Below are 14,095 nucleotides of genomic sequence, written 5' to 3'. Positions count from 1 at the left end.
GTCTGAAGGTCTGGGCCGAGTTTGGTGGTTCTAGCTTGAAAACTCTAGGAGGAGATAGATACCGAAATTTGGCTCAGAAGAAGAATAATAATAATATTCTTAAATAGCAGATCAGTAAGTTGGCTTTCTCAAGCCAACTTAATAATCTGTTTTTAACTTTTAGTGCCGACTTTATTATCGCAATATTTCGACATTATTCTCGTAATTTCGACTTCATTTTCAAAATATTTTGACTTTATTTTCGTAATTTTGATTTTATTCTCGAAATTATTACGACTTAATCTCGTAATCTTAGATTTGTTTTATCTTTTTAACGTGGCACTAAAACGCTGTTGTGTTCGGGAAGGAAAGGTGGGTAGAAAATCTTTCTAAAGGCATAAGACTATAAAAAGAATAAACCATTTTTATAAACTCGTTGATTTATCTTAACTTAATCTGCATGCGCGATAAACCATAGTAAAATTCAGGTTTTTCTATGTTTTAATAAAAAACGTAGGCCTGTTTAATTAATCCAGTCAAAAGCGTACTTCCAGTACGTTTTGTTTGAGTCCCGTTCAAATCACTCAGTATCCTCGGTAATCTTCGGCAAACTTCGACAGTTTTCTTTTCGAGTCGGACGTGCTACTTCGGCTGTGCGGCTTGCGTCATCAACCCGGAACTAATGTTCGATTCAGTTCGTTTATAATAACGACCGGTTGCTTACTGAGAACCGGGTCAAGAAACGATTCGTTCAAGAATCAGATATCACTAAGTTTGTTGGTCACGTAACAACAAATAAAGCACGCTAGGATGGCAGATGAAGGACTGCTGAAGTGGACTGTTATCGTGCTCACATGTCAACATAAAGACAGTGTTTATGCTTTCCAGAGAGGTGAGTTTATCAGTTATTCACATCGTATGTTTGTTATGAATTATTAGAAAGAGCATTTATATACGTTAACTTTCTGCAACTGTTGTTTTCTTTAACAGTTTAAAACATGCATAGATAATTACAAAGAGTACTATGGTGGTATAACTCTGGCATTTTATTATTGAAAGTGTCTTGAATTAAGTACATGAATTTAGGTGACATATTATATACCAAAGTACCATGGTATTATAATCTGATGCCATCAGTGGACCATGAAACCATCACATGACTTGTTGTATATAGAGTCTGTCTCACATTAACAGATTTCCAGACCAGGTGTAGTTAAATCTCATGGAGGTCTGTGTATGTCTCAGAGCTGGAGGTGCGTCAAAAGCGTGGTGTTCTCCCTGCTGATGCCCTGCTGCTGACCGTTCCTGACCCTCACGCCCGGCTGGGTAGCGGCGGAGCTACACTGAATGCTCTGCTGGTGGCTGCAGAGCACCTGAGCGCTAGAGCTGGATACAGCGTGAGTCACATTACTGTAGAGGATCTTAAGGATCCTTAAGGATATGTGCAGGATTGCCAAAGGGATATTTTGAACCTGAAGGATCCAAATTAGATAGAATTAAGATGCTTTAAGCAGATTAAAAGCAATTTATTCCTGTGATGCACAGTTGAATTTTTGTGTCACATGATTCTTCAGAAATCATTCTAATATGATCATTTGCTAATTCTTATTACAAATGTTGAAAAGTTTTGCTGCTTAATATTTTTGTGGAAACTGTGGTGCAGTTTTTTGGGAATCTTTGATGAATCGACAGCTTAAATTAATACTTTTATTCAGCAAGGATGTTTTAAATTCATCAAAAAGTGAAGATAAAACAACTATAATGTTACAAAAGATTTCTATTTCAGATAAATGCTGCTCTTCTAAACTTTCTATTCATCAAAGAAACCTGAAAAAATTCTACTCAGCTGTTTTCAACATAATAATAATAATAATAATAATAATAATAATAAATGTTTTCTAAGCAGCAAATCAGAATATTAGAATAATTTCTGAAGGATCGTGACTGGAGTAATGATGCTAAAAATTCAGCTTTGAAATCACAGGAATAAATTACATTTTAAAATATGTTCAAAAAGAAAACAGTTATTTAAAATAGTAAAAATATTTCAATATTTTACTGTTTTTGCTGTATTATCAAATAAATAAATAAATTAATAATAATGATAATAGAAATATTTTGTAACGTTATGTAATTTGTTTATCAGTTTAATGCATACTTGCTGAATAAAATAGATTTTTTATTTTTTTTTGTAATAGCATTCAACAATATTTATGTTTATACTATATATATATATATATATATATATATATATATTTACTATAGTGCCGCCCACTAATATTGGCACCCTTGGTAAATAAATCTGCATCATATATCTTTTTGGTCTTTCTTTCAAAAAATTCATAAAATTCGAAACTTTAATTTAGTAAAACAATTGAAAGTGGGAGGAAACTCACATTATGAAATAAATGTTTTTCTCCAATGCATGTTGACGACCATTATTGGCACCCCTAGAAATTCATTCATATTTACATTGTGTAGCACACCAGAGTGACTGAAATTATCCAGCCATGACTTCCTGTTTCACAGGATTGTAAATATGAGGAACACAAAGGCCAAATTCCCCTAATCATCTATCACAAGGAGTAAAACCATAGTTCTGATGTACAGAACAAGATTGTTGAGCTTCACAAAATAGAAAGTGGCTGTAAGAAAATAGCTAAAGCATTGATAATTCCCATTTCCACCATCAGGGCAATAATTAAGAAGTTCCAATCAATTAAAGAGGTTTTACAAATCTGCCTGGAAGAGGGTGTGTGTCTATATTGTTCTAATGCACACTGTAGAGGAGAGTTTGAGTGGCTAAACACTCTCCAAGGATCTCAGCTGGAGAATTGGAGAGATTAGTTCAATCTTGGGGTCAGAAAGCCTAAAAAATATATCAAATAGCCCCTACGTCACCACATGTTGTTCAAAGGGGTTTCAAAAAAAAAAAAAAAACAAACAAAAAAAAATTCCAGCATATTCAGTTGTCAGACACAAATGGAACTTCAAATGGGACTGGCTTCTATGGTCAGATGAAAGGTTTCTGTCAGCAATCCCACCAGATGGGTTTAGTGCAAACAGGGATAAAAAGTACCCCATGCCATACAGTTAAATATACTGCTGGATGTTTAATGTTGTGGGCCTATTTTTCTGCCAGTAGTCCTGGACGTCTTGTTTAGATACATGGCATCATGGATTCTATCAAATACCAACAGATAAATCTAAACCTGACTGCCTCTGTCTTCCATCAAGACAATGATCCAAAACAAACATCAAAATCAACACTAAAATGTGTCACTGAGCACAAAATGAAGCTTCTGCATGGCCGTCTCAGTTCGTTGACCTGAACCCTGTAGAAAATGAGTGGGGTGATCTGAAGAGAAGCAGCCCCAACATGGAGCTGGGAATCTGAAGGATCTGGAGAGATTCTGGATGAAGGAACTGGATGATCTCCAAACACATCAGGCATAATTGGAGAAAAACTCAAAAAGGTTATTTTGGGAAAAAGACATTGCAGTAATTTGGTGCCAATAACTGTGGCTACGTGAACTAGAGATAAAACATTTATTTCATAATGAGATTGAGATTTTCCCCCCACTTTCCATTGTTCTACTTCAATGAAAGTTTAGAATTTCTTAAATTTTTTGAATTAAAAATCAAAAGGATAAACAATGCAGATTTATTTTCACAGCCACCTTTGCTCATATTTACCAAGGGTGCCAATATTAGTGGGCGCCACTGTATTTCTAAAAATAATAATAAGAATAATAAGATCCTCAAAAAACCTTAAAACTTAAATATTTTGTCTATTAAAGTATTTTATCTTTTATGGTAAAATGATGTTATTATTTTCTCATTACTATGCTTGTTCCCAGATTATGATTTTAATCTAAAGAATCAATGTATATAGAATTTCTATTGCTTATCCAGCACTGTAGTATTTCTCTGTTCATCATAAATGTTCAGAATACAGTTTTCTCTGTATAGGATCTAAGGATCTTCTCCTGAAACATACTTGAACTCCCTTAAAGGGACAGTTCACCCAAAAATGAAAATTCTGTCATTAATTACTCACCCTCATGTCGTTCCAAACCAGTAAGACCTTCAGTCGTCTTCAAAACACAAATTAAGATATTTTGATGAAGTCTGAGAGCTTTCTGACCCTGAATAGACAGCAGTGCAACTGACATGGAAGAGTTATTTTTGTTTTCTTTGCACACATACAATTAAGATTGAACCACTGATGTCACATGGACTATTTTAATGTTCTTACTACTTTTCCAAGCCTTGAACGTGGTAGTTGCATTGTTATCTATGCAGGGTCAGAAAGCTCTTAGATTTAATCAAAAATATCTTAGTTTGTGTCCCGAAGATGAACGATGGTCTTACAGCTTTGGAACGGCTTGAAGGTGAGTAATTAATGACAGAATTTTCATTTTTGGGTGAACTAACCCTTTAAATATGTGTGTTTGTGTTTAGGTGGTGAACGCAGATGTTCTGGATGAAGCTCATATTCTCATCCTTCACACGGTTTGTAATAAAAAAAAAAGAATTTTAGATGAAAATGATTCTTCAACTTGTGGTAATAGGTGTATGTGTGTTTTTAGGGCAGAGATTTCCCATGGGACGGCTGCAGCAGGGCTTTCTGCTGGATGCCCGTGCAAAGATCAGATGCTGTAGAAGGAGCCGTTTGCTGTTTAGACCTGCTGTTGGACTGTCTGTCCACAAAGGTGAGCAGAACACACAGTTATGCACACACAAACATACATGAATTCATACACCACTCTCTCTATATAGGTGAGTGCTTTATTCAGCAAACGCCTGTTTAGTGAAACATCCTGTTTCAGATTTGCGCTGGTTCTCCGCCAGGCGTTTGGGTGTGCGGCACTGATATGATCTTGAATATTCCAACACAACAGCGTGAGCACACATTTATACAATCTAATGCAAAACAAGAAGCATTTGCCTTTTCTTTGTACAAATCAGCAGTTAGCATATCCAGAAACACTTCAGAAAGACTTTGTTATTATCTTCTGTTGATTTTCTTTACAGTGATTTCATGGGATGGGTTCTCTGGGGTTCGGGTTGTGACGCTGCCAGGTGACGTTAATTTTGCTGTTAATCATGGCGTCTATGTCACTGATGCAGAGGTGCGTTATTCAAAATTACGTTGATTTTTTTTTTTTTGTAATTTTTTGTAAATTATGCACTTGTATATAACTTTCTGAGAATTTTCTCTTGCTTTTACAGACCAGAGTACGTAACATTATCTATAAGGGCTCAAAGGAGATGATCAGCTCTGCCGCACTGCCTGATGGGAAAGTACCTCTGGTATGAATTTGTTTGATTTATCTGTTGCATTATACATGCATATGGGCCATTGTACAGAACTGGTTCAAACGTCTTGAAAAATTTTGTCTTTTTTCACAAATTTTGTATGTATGCAAATTGTATAATATCCAAGGTACACATTTCTAGTAATTGTGCAGTTCATTCTCATATTGTATTTTCAGAACATTTTAGTATATTTGTCCTTATCCCAAAATTGTTACTGAAACACTATAATGTATAATTAAATAACTAGGAGTTATATTGACCTATTAAGATTTTGCTTAATTTTTTTTGCTTTTTTATTACAATTTTTTCAGAGGTAAATCAATAACAATTACAATTTTAACAATATTTCAAGTGTGATTTATGAGATTTGTTGTATTTTTAATCCAATTTTTCTTTGTAAAAGTCAAAAAGTTGATCATACGGATTTCAAACTTAATGATTCATTAGTTTGAATATACACTGAACCAAACACTATTGTAACATCTTAGTTGATAATTCAGTATACTTTATTTTTGACAAAACATCACCTTTTGGTTGTGACTGCACATTTTGGTAGCAACCACATCACATTAAAGAATTTTAACTCGCATACTAAACACTACTAAAACATACTAAAATTTGTATAACTGTATTAAAAAAAATCTATTTCCCCCAAGTAAAGGATTATGTGTTCCCTTTTGTTTTGCTTTTATTTTATTTGATAAGTTAACACCCCAAAAAACTAAGATGTCACTACTGAAATTTCACCAAATGTTTCGGTTGTGACTGTTTTGGTAGTGACAGTTTTAGATACTTTTGTAACTAGCTCAAAGATGCTAATCAGCACATGGTTAGCTAGCACAGTTCTGAACAGTTGTACACATATAAAAAAAAAAAATGTTATGGAATAACTCCCAAAAAAAGTGTTTAATTATAGAAAAATAGTGTGCGGTAGTGACACAGATTTTTCATACTTTTGAACACATTTACCTCAAAATGATGGGGCCTATCTACTCAACATGTAGCTAGGAGAGAGAGGGACACAGGAATATTTCCTGATCATAAATGTAGGGATGTAGTTAAAATCAGTCTCAGCTAATGGACTAAAAAATACACTGTTTTGGGAGTTACAGGAAAATGCAGGGCACATTTTTTTTACATAGTTTCATAATTTACAAACATTTTTTGTTAAGTTACTGTTTTAAAAATCAAAAATATGTCTTTAAAAACAACAATGGAAGCAGAGTTGAAATTTAAGGGTTAGTATTCAGGACAGCCTCACAACTTCCCAACTGCAAGTACCCACTAGATGATGATTTTATGTATATTAAGCTTATTGATATTTAAATATTTTTGTGGGTTTTGATAGATAATAAAAGGATCTTAGTAAACCTCTAAGATTATAATAATTAAATGCTTTTTAGATGTGCTTTTTGGCTGTGGGACAGCAGTTTGCACCAATTCTGTAGAATGGCCAATATAACAACAAAGCATATATATTTACTTTATTTAAAGGTGCATTGGAAGCCTTATTGCATGTTGAGCTGTTTTTGGGATGCTTTCTAAAAGTGTTTCTGCTGTGTTCAGGTGTCCGGACCAGTGTTTTTCTCTAAGACTGTTGCAGAGAAACTCTTACAGACTCATGTTATGGCACCATTGGACGGTTGTACATATCTTGGCATGGATTCAGGAGCTCCACCACTTGAGGTAAAAACACACACAATATAGTTCTCATAATTCTCTGATTGGTCTCTCCCTCCCACATTTCTTGGTGTCTTGCAGATATCTCTCTTTCTGGATATTCTGGTGTGCCTTTGCGCTGACCTGACAGAGCAGGAATTCATCAATGGAGAGAGAACAGGCTGCACCTCACCCTCCGGACCTCAGGGGGCAGTAGTGAGGAGCGGCCGCGCTGTGCTGTGGAGGACCCTCAGGGGATCCTCCATCTCTATGTGTACTGTTTCACTATATTTTTGCCTCTATGTTAAAAAGTCTGTTTGGAAATGGAATACTAGCCTACCGTATACCATAGTATATACTGGATATTGCATACTATTTAAAAAATGGCTAAACTGCATACAGTTTACATATAGTGTGCTCTTTCATACTTTATAAATGCAATGTGCACTTTTATATCCTTTATATACTATACAGTGCAATTTTTTGTTATATGTAGGCTACACAGTATGCATACTTAATATTAAAGACATAGTAAGTATAGAGTAGTATGTTAAACTGAACATAGTCTGTGTCGGTTTCCAGTGTACATTCCAGATGGTCGATATGATTATTTGACTCAGTCGGGACGAGAACATGTTATTCGTCTGACAGAAACTGGAACGGAGACGATGATTCTCTCTCATATTCAGGTGGGAAATGTTGTGGACGTCTCTCTCGGTTTTTAATTTTTTTTTTTTAATCTTTTAATTTTATTTTTCAAAACTATTTCCATTTCAAAGGATGTGAAGTCTGTGTCAGAAGGCAGCAGGGTGATTAATAGCGTTTTAGAAGGAGATGTTCGTGTGTCAGCAGGAGCTGTTGTGCAGCACTGCCACCTACAGGTCTGGAGGGTCTTAACTAATCTTTGTCAACTATTTAAAGATATGCAATCAAAGCTCTCTTTAGCTGATCACATGCCTGAAAAATAGTTATCAAAATGTGCCAATGTCAATTACAGGGTCCAGTTGAGGTGCATTCTGGGTGTCTGCTGTCAGGGCTTGATTTGACCTCCTCATCCTGCATCCAACGTCTACCCCTGTCCAGTGACATCATCATTCAGGGTCATCGAGTGATCTTGGGAGAGATAAAGTTAACAGTGTACACAGCTTTTGGAGCTCATGACAATTTAGAGGTGAAGTGAGAGCCCCTTTCTTACATTTTCATTTTTGTTTATTCATTTAGCAGGCATTTTTATTCAAACAAAAGAGTTTTATTCATTATATTCTCCTTTTATCTCCACCCAGGCTTGCACTGATGATGTCAATGCATCATTCCTTAATCAAAAATGGAGTGATTTTTGTAGTCGGACTGGAATACAGTAAGAAACTTCTACTATCATACCTGTGTAGTCAGACTTTTGATAAAATGTTGACTGTATTTTTAAGACTATTGTAGCCAAAAACCACCTGCCTTTACAGTAAGAGGCTGCCTAAGTGACATCATGATTAATTTTTTTTGCATGTTTTGTTGTCACAATTTCATACGACGTGTCTAACGTGCAGTTGAAGTCAAAAGTTTACGTACACCTTGCAGAATCTGCAAAATGTTAATTATTTTACCAAAATAAGAGAAATCATACAAAATGCATGTTATTTTTTTATTTAGTACTGACCTGGGATGCGTTTCCCAAAAGCAACCATGGTCGCAAGTTCCGTCGTTACCAATAGAGTTCAATGGAAATAACGATCATAGTTAGCTAACGATGCTTTTGGGAAACGTACCCCTGAATAAGATTCAGACGTTTACATGTAGTCCACAAGAGAAAATAATAGTTGCATTTATAAATATGACCCTTTTCAATTTTACATACACTTGATTCTTAATACTGTGTTGTTACCTGAATGATCTACAGCTGTGTTTTTTTGTTGTTGATGTTGTTGTTGTTGTTGTTCATGAGTCCGTTGTTTGTCCTGAACAGTTAAACTGCCTGTTGTTCTTGTTGTATTTGAACCCTTTTCAACAATGACTATGATTTTGAGATCCATCTTTTCACACTGAGAGACTCATATGCAACTATTACAGAAGGTTCAAATGCTCACTGATGCTTCAGAAGGAAACACGATGCATTAAGAGCCGGGGGTGAAAACTTTTGAATTTGAAAATCAGGGTAAATTTAACTTATTTTGTCTTCTGAGAAACAAGTGAGTATCTTCTGTAGCCTTTGAAGGGCAGTACTAAATGAAAAAAATATGATATTTAGGTAAAAAAGAAAAATGTACACATCTTCATTCTGTTAAAAAGTTTTCACTGCCCCGGCTCTTAATGCATCGTTTTTCCTTCTGGAGCATCAGCGAGCGTTTGAACCTTCTGTAATAGTTGCATATGAGTCCCTCAGTTGTCCTCGGTGTGAAAAGATGGATCTCAAAATCATACAGTCATTGTTGGGAAGGGTTCAAATACACAAAAGGTGACCTGAAGAATTTTTCTGAAGAACAGCAGGCAGTTTAACTGTTCAGGACAAACAAGGGACTCATGAACAACTATCACTAAACTAAAAAAAAACACAGTTGTGGATCACTGAGGTAAGAACAATATTAAGAAACAAGTGTATGTAAACTTGAATGGGGTCAATTCAACTATTATTTTCTCTTGTGGACTGTATATAAATGTATTTTATGTGAAATATCATCAAAAGCAATTTATTCAGGTCTGTAATAAATAAAAAAAATAACATGCATTTTGTATGATCCCTCTTATTTTGATAAATTCATGTTTTGCAGATTCTGCAAGGTGTGTGTAAGCTTTTGACTTTAAATGTATATACTGTATGTGTGTGTTAAAGGCCTCAGTACCTTTGGGGAACTAATAGGACTGAGTCATGCTGTCTGCTGGACGCCCGCTTGTTCCCTGTGTTCATGCCACACTCAGGACACGTTGGACTAGAGGGTGTTTGTTGGCTCCTGGGTGGCACTGGAAGGCTGGACAACTGGAGGGAAGCCTGGAGACTCTCGCTCAGGGATATTCTCATCCTGACGGACCAGCAGGCAGAGCTGCGCTGGAGAGAAGAGCTGTTCTTCAGTGTTGGTCGACGGATAGCTGTAGATACTCTGCAGGGCCACATGGGTCTCAGTCTACTGTCATTCTTTAGAGCAGCAGCACTTGCTGGCCAGCAGGAGGCGCTGCTGCAAGCACTAGACTCTGGTAAGGAGCAAAAGATGAGGAATGCTTTGCATGTGTTGAGTTTTGAGGATACTGATGATTTTGCTGTTTTCTCAGTGGCTGCAGGCAGCGGTGGTGATCTTGGAGTAGCAGCTCGTTGTCTCGCCTGTATCGCTGACGTCCTTGGCTGTGTGGCTGGTGAGGGTAAAGGTGGTTTGCGTAGTGGACCAGCAGCGAATCCATCATGGGCTTCTGCTTTTAAGCTTCTAGAAGAGGGAAACTTATCTGTAGGTGTCAAAGAACTGGCCAGTCAAAGAAAACACTGGCTCAGCAGGTCAGAACTTTAAAAATGTATAAATCTGATTGTTGTAAAGGAAGAATTTCTGATTTGTCATTGTTGTTTAAAGACCAGATTTGTTGGTGAGAGCCGCCAGGCATTATGAGGGGGCGGGACAGATACTGCTGCGGAAAGCAGTTATGTCAGCACGTGAGTTTGTGTTCATTGGTCAAGGAGAGATGCCGCCCATGGGCGAATGGCAGGAAGTGGAATGTCCTGCTCGACTGGATCTGTCAGGTGAAAACAAATTTCTTCATTTCAGCTGATCAAAGAGTTCTGTGTTTATGTTTGACAGTGATGTGTGGCATTTGGAGTTGACACAATAATCCCTTTTCAAATGGAAGTTAAGTTTTTGAATTTAAACTAATTGCAGAATTGCATTTTGAAATTGCTCAAGTGACATTTACAATGTCACAAAAAAATGTCTATTTTAATTAAACAATGTTCTTTGGAATTTTCTTTTCATCAAAGAATCCTAAATAAAAATGCATCTGTTTTTACAAAACTATTAGGTAGCAGAACTGTTTTCAACATTGATGATAATAAGACATGTTTTGAACAGCAAATTAGCATATTAGAATGATTTCTGAAGGATCATGTGACACTGAAAACTGGAGTAATGATGCTGAAAATTCAACTTTGCATCACAGGGATAAATTACATTTTAAAATATATTCTCATATAAAAAGTTATAACATTTCAGTTAACATTACAACATTACAGTTAAAGAAAACATTTAGTTTCAACAGTAGTGCTGATGTGTTTAGTTTATATGTCATTCTATTTAAAAAATTATCTTTTGTTGACTAAAATTGAAGCATTCTTAATTTTCCAAAATGCCTTTCCTATGTTGAATGTCTTTGAAATGCAGTTCAGTGAATTTCTCTTCTTGTCAAGTAAAATTCAGCTCAAAAGTATTTAGGTTTCCTTCGGTCTTTGACTGTGTGCTGAAAGTGTGTTTGGATACCTCACCAGGTGGCTGGAGTGACACTCCTCCTATTGCGTTTGAACATGGTGGACTGGTGGTCAATGTGGCCATTAAAGTGGATGGAAAACGGCCGATTGGAGCTCGAGTTCGGCGTGTTCCAGAGCCTCATCTGCTGTTGGTCAGTACCAGCGGTGAACCGGCCTGCAGCATCTCCACAGAAACACTCTGTGAGGATCTTACTGACCTGGAAGACTATTGCCAACCTCACGCTCCAGGTGAAAGGACACGTGTTCACATATGTGGGATCTGACACAGTGCACAACACATTATTATGAATGTTTTGATGTTGAACGTAATGTACAAATACCTGTAAATATTTTAAGTTGTGCGTTTGTGTTGTAGGTGCTCTGCTAAAAGCGGTGTGTGTGTGCAGTGAGCTGGTGTGTGTATCGTCTTCTGTATCTCTGAAAGAGCAGTTGTTACAGCGCTGGGGTGGTGGACTGGAGATCCACAGCTGGTCTACGTTGCCACATGGATCTGGTCTCGGTGTGTAAATGAATTTGATTGCATAACTTCACTGTTTAAATGTGCAGTAGTAGTTTTGGATTATCACACAAGACATCTCCTATACAAATGGGAACAGAAGACAAAACTGTGACATATAATGGCATCTAGACAATGTATTAATTAATATAATATAATATAATATAAATCATTAAATTGTATATGTGTGTGTGTATGTGTTTCTAGGCACCAGCAGTATCCTGGCAGGTGCAGCTCTTGCAGCAGTATACAGATGTACAGGACGGAGCTACGACACAAACTCTCTCATTCATGATGTTCTTTACCTGGAGCAGATACTCACCACTGGTATGAGAAATGCTTTTATTCCCATAATGGGATGTATCACGTCATTACTTGAGTACTATAAGGTTTTACTGGGATGTGAAGCTTGATCAAACAGGAGTTTAACAAACTGAATTTGAAGGTATTTTGTATTTTTGTTGCTGTGTTTCAGGTGGAGGATGGCAGGACCAGGTTGGTGGGCTGTTTGGAGGAGTGAAACTGGCCCGATCTGCAGCTAAATTACCGCTGAGAGTGGAAGTAGAACAGCTCTCTCTGACTCAAGACTTCCTGTCCGTCCTGCAGCAGCATCTTCTCCTGGTTTACACTGGAAAGACACGTTTAGCACGAAACCTCCTGCAGGTATGAGCGACTGATGGTGACAGTCAGACTTCATGAACGTTGTCTTGTGTTTTTACTGGATGACTGTGTGTGTGCAGGACGTGGTGCGGAGCTGGTATGCACGTTTACCTTCCATCGTACAGAATGCAGAGCAGCTGGTGACCAATGCAGAGGAATGTGCTGAAGCCTGCAGAAAGGGTAAAAGAAAAACATTATTATAATATTTCAGTTGACTCTTTTATTTTTGGTTCTCTCTCTCGCTCAGGATCTCTCGTCATATTGGGACACTGTATGGACACATACTGGCAGCAGAAGAAGCTGATGGCTCCAGGCTGTGAGCCGGCGGCAGTGAGATCGATGATGAATGCACTTCAGCCGCTGAGTTTAGGACAGAGTCTGGCAGGAGCAGGAGGAGGAGGATTCCTGTTCTTACTCACCCGTGAGCCACAGCAGAAGGAAGCAGTGAGAGAGATTCTCACAAACATACAGGTGAGTGAGAGAAACTGGTTCAACCACTATAGAACAAGAACATGTGAAGAATGGTTGTTTTTAAACCTTTACAAACTGTCAAAACTGTGAAGTAACTGGTTTATGAAAGGCCTGTGTGTGTGTTTACTGTTCTAAAAACTAATTACCTAACTTTTAATTTAACCATAAGTAAAACAGAAAAACATAAATGGCTAGAGTAAAATGTATTATGTAAAATGAGTGTTGTTGGTCCTGCTGTTGTGTTTGACAGGGCATTGGTTCCTTCAGTGTTCATTCAGTGGAGCTGGATATGGATGGGATCTCAATCATTCAGAAGAGCTCTGAACATCCTGAACAACAGCAGATGACATAAATCTGAGTGCCTTGTAAATAACAATTAAATTGGTATTATTTCTGTAAATGTGTCACTTATTAGTGTTTGTATTTCATATTAACTTTTCTCTTTCCTGAGGAATTATACTGAATCTATAAAAATACTTGGAAAGATTTTCTTTCCTTTTTACTAAATTTAATAAACTATTATTTTAAGAAAGTGGTCATGTTGTACTCTGCTCTTTGGATCTTATACTTGTTTATTGGCTGTATTTAAAATACAAGTACTTTGATGAAGAATAAATGATGAAATAACATGCCTACTTCCTAAAGAGGCATCTATAAATTGGTATAATCTCCTGGACTAACTACTAGTTGTTCAGAATAACTCTTAAGATACAGTCTATGTTTATGCATCTGGCCAGAACTAGCAGGCTGTGAGGGTAATGGAGCACTGCAGAGCTCTGCTATTGGAAATTTACACATGTCCAACAAGTGTTTACACATAACATGTACAATAATATGTGTAATAATATAATAATAGTGTATAATAAGCTTTGTATTTATTTATGAGACTTTGTAGTCTTAGGTCCAAAGTGTAAAATATTAGTTAAGTTTTAACTTTAATAATAAAGTTAATCATTATAGTTTTGTCATTTGTACCTGAAAATATTTTATCGCTGAGCTTTGACTTTAGGATAACAGGTTAAAACTATTGATTTCATCTCATGTTTATAGCTTGTTGA

The 14,095-nt window shown here is 36.6% G+C and overlaps 1 protein-coding gene across 3 annotated transcripts; it reads left to right on the top strand.

Annotated features, from left to right (window-relative positions):
• The first annotated feature begins 668 nt into the window (after window positions 1–668).
• On the top strand, window positions 669–13,661 carry LOC127156382 (L-fucose kinase). 3 transcript variants are annotated; one of them, XM_051099198.1, is made up of 23 exons: window positions 669–871; window positions 1,225–1,376; window positions 4,444–4,494; window positions 4,572–4,694; window positions 4,812–4,884; window positions 5,017–5,114; window positions 5,215–5,295; window positions 6,868–6,987; window positions 7,063–7,234; window positions 7,543–7,649; window positions 7,740–7,841; window positions 7,958–8,131; window positions 8,244–8,317; window positions 9,782–10,140; window positions 10,216–10,432; window positions 10,506–10,672; window positions 11,411–11,638; window positions 11,766–11,909; window positions 12,114–12,233; window positions 12,382–12,569; window positions 12,647–12,746; window positions 12,814–13,037; window positions 13,288–13,661. In XM_051099198.1, the coding sequence occupies exons 1-23, from the start codon at window positions 790–792 to the stop codon at window positions 13,387–13,389; spliced, it is 3,258 nt and encodes a 1,085-aa protein (XP_050955155.1). In that variant the 5' UTR covers window positions 669–789; the 3' UTR covers window positions 13,390–13,661. The 3 variants fall into 3 exon arrangements, with proteins under 3 accessions (XP_050955155.1, XP_050955156.1, XP_050955157.1); XM_051099199.1 differs by lacking the exons at window positions 669–871; window positions 4,812–4,884 and having other exon boundaries at window positions 1,289–1,376; window positions 13,288–13,660; XM_051099200.1 differs by lacking the exons at window positions 669–871; window positions 1,225–1,376; window positions 4,444–4,494 and having other exon boundaries at window positions 4,633–4,694; window positions 4,762–4,884; window positions 13,288–13,659.
• The last annotated feature ends 434 nt before the right edge of the window (window positions 13,662–14,095 follow it).

Source organism: Labeo rohita, chromosome 25, assembly GCF_022985175.1.
Source record: "Labeo rohita strain BAU-BD-2019 chromosome 25, IGBB_LRoh.1.0, whole genome shotgun sequence".
NCBI classification, from domain to species: domain Eukaryota; kingdom Metazoa; phylum Chordata; class Actinopteri; order Cypriniformes; family Cyprinidae; genus Labeo; species Labeo rohita.
Note: the sequence above shows the minus strand (reverse complement) of the source record. Positions and strands in the feature narration are given on the sequence as shown.

Coding starts and splice junctions, on each gene's coding strand:
- LOC127156382 (XM_051099198.1), top strand. CDS start 790: ATGGCAGATGAAGGACTGCTGAAGTGGACTGTTATCGTGCTCACATGT. Junction 4,885..5,016: donor GAATATTCCAACACAACAGC/GTGAGCACACAT, acceptor TTTTCTTTACAG/TGATTTCATGGGATGGGTTC. Junction 11,639..11,765: donor TTGCCAACCTCACGCTCCAG/GTGAAAGGACAC, acceptor TTTGTGTTGTAG/GTGCTCTGCTAAAAGCGGTG.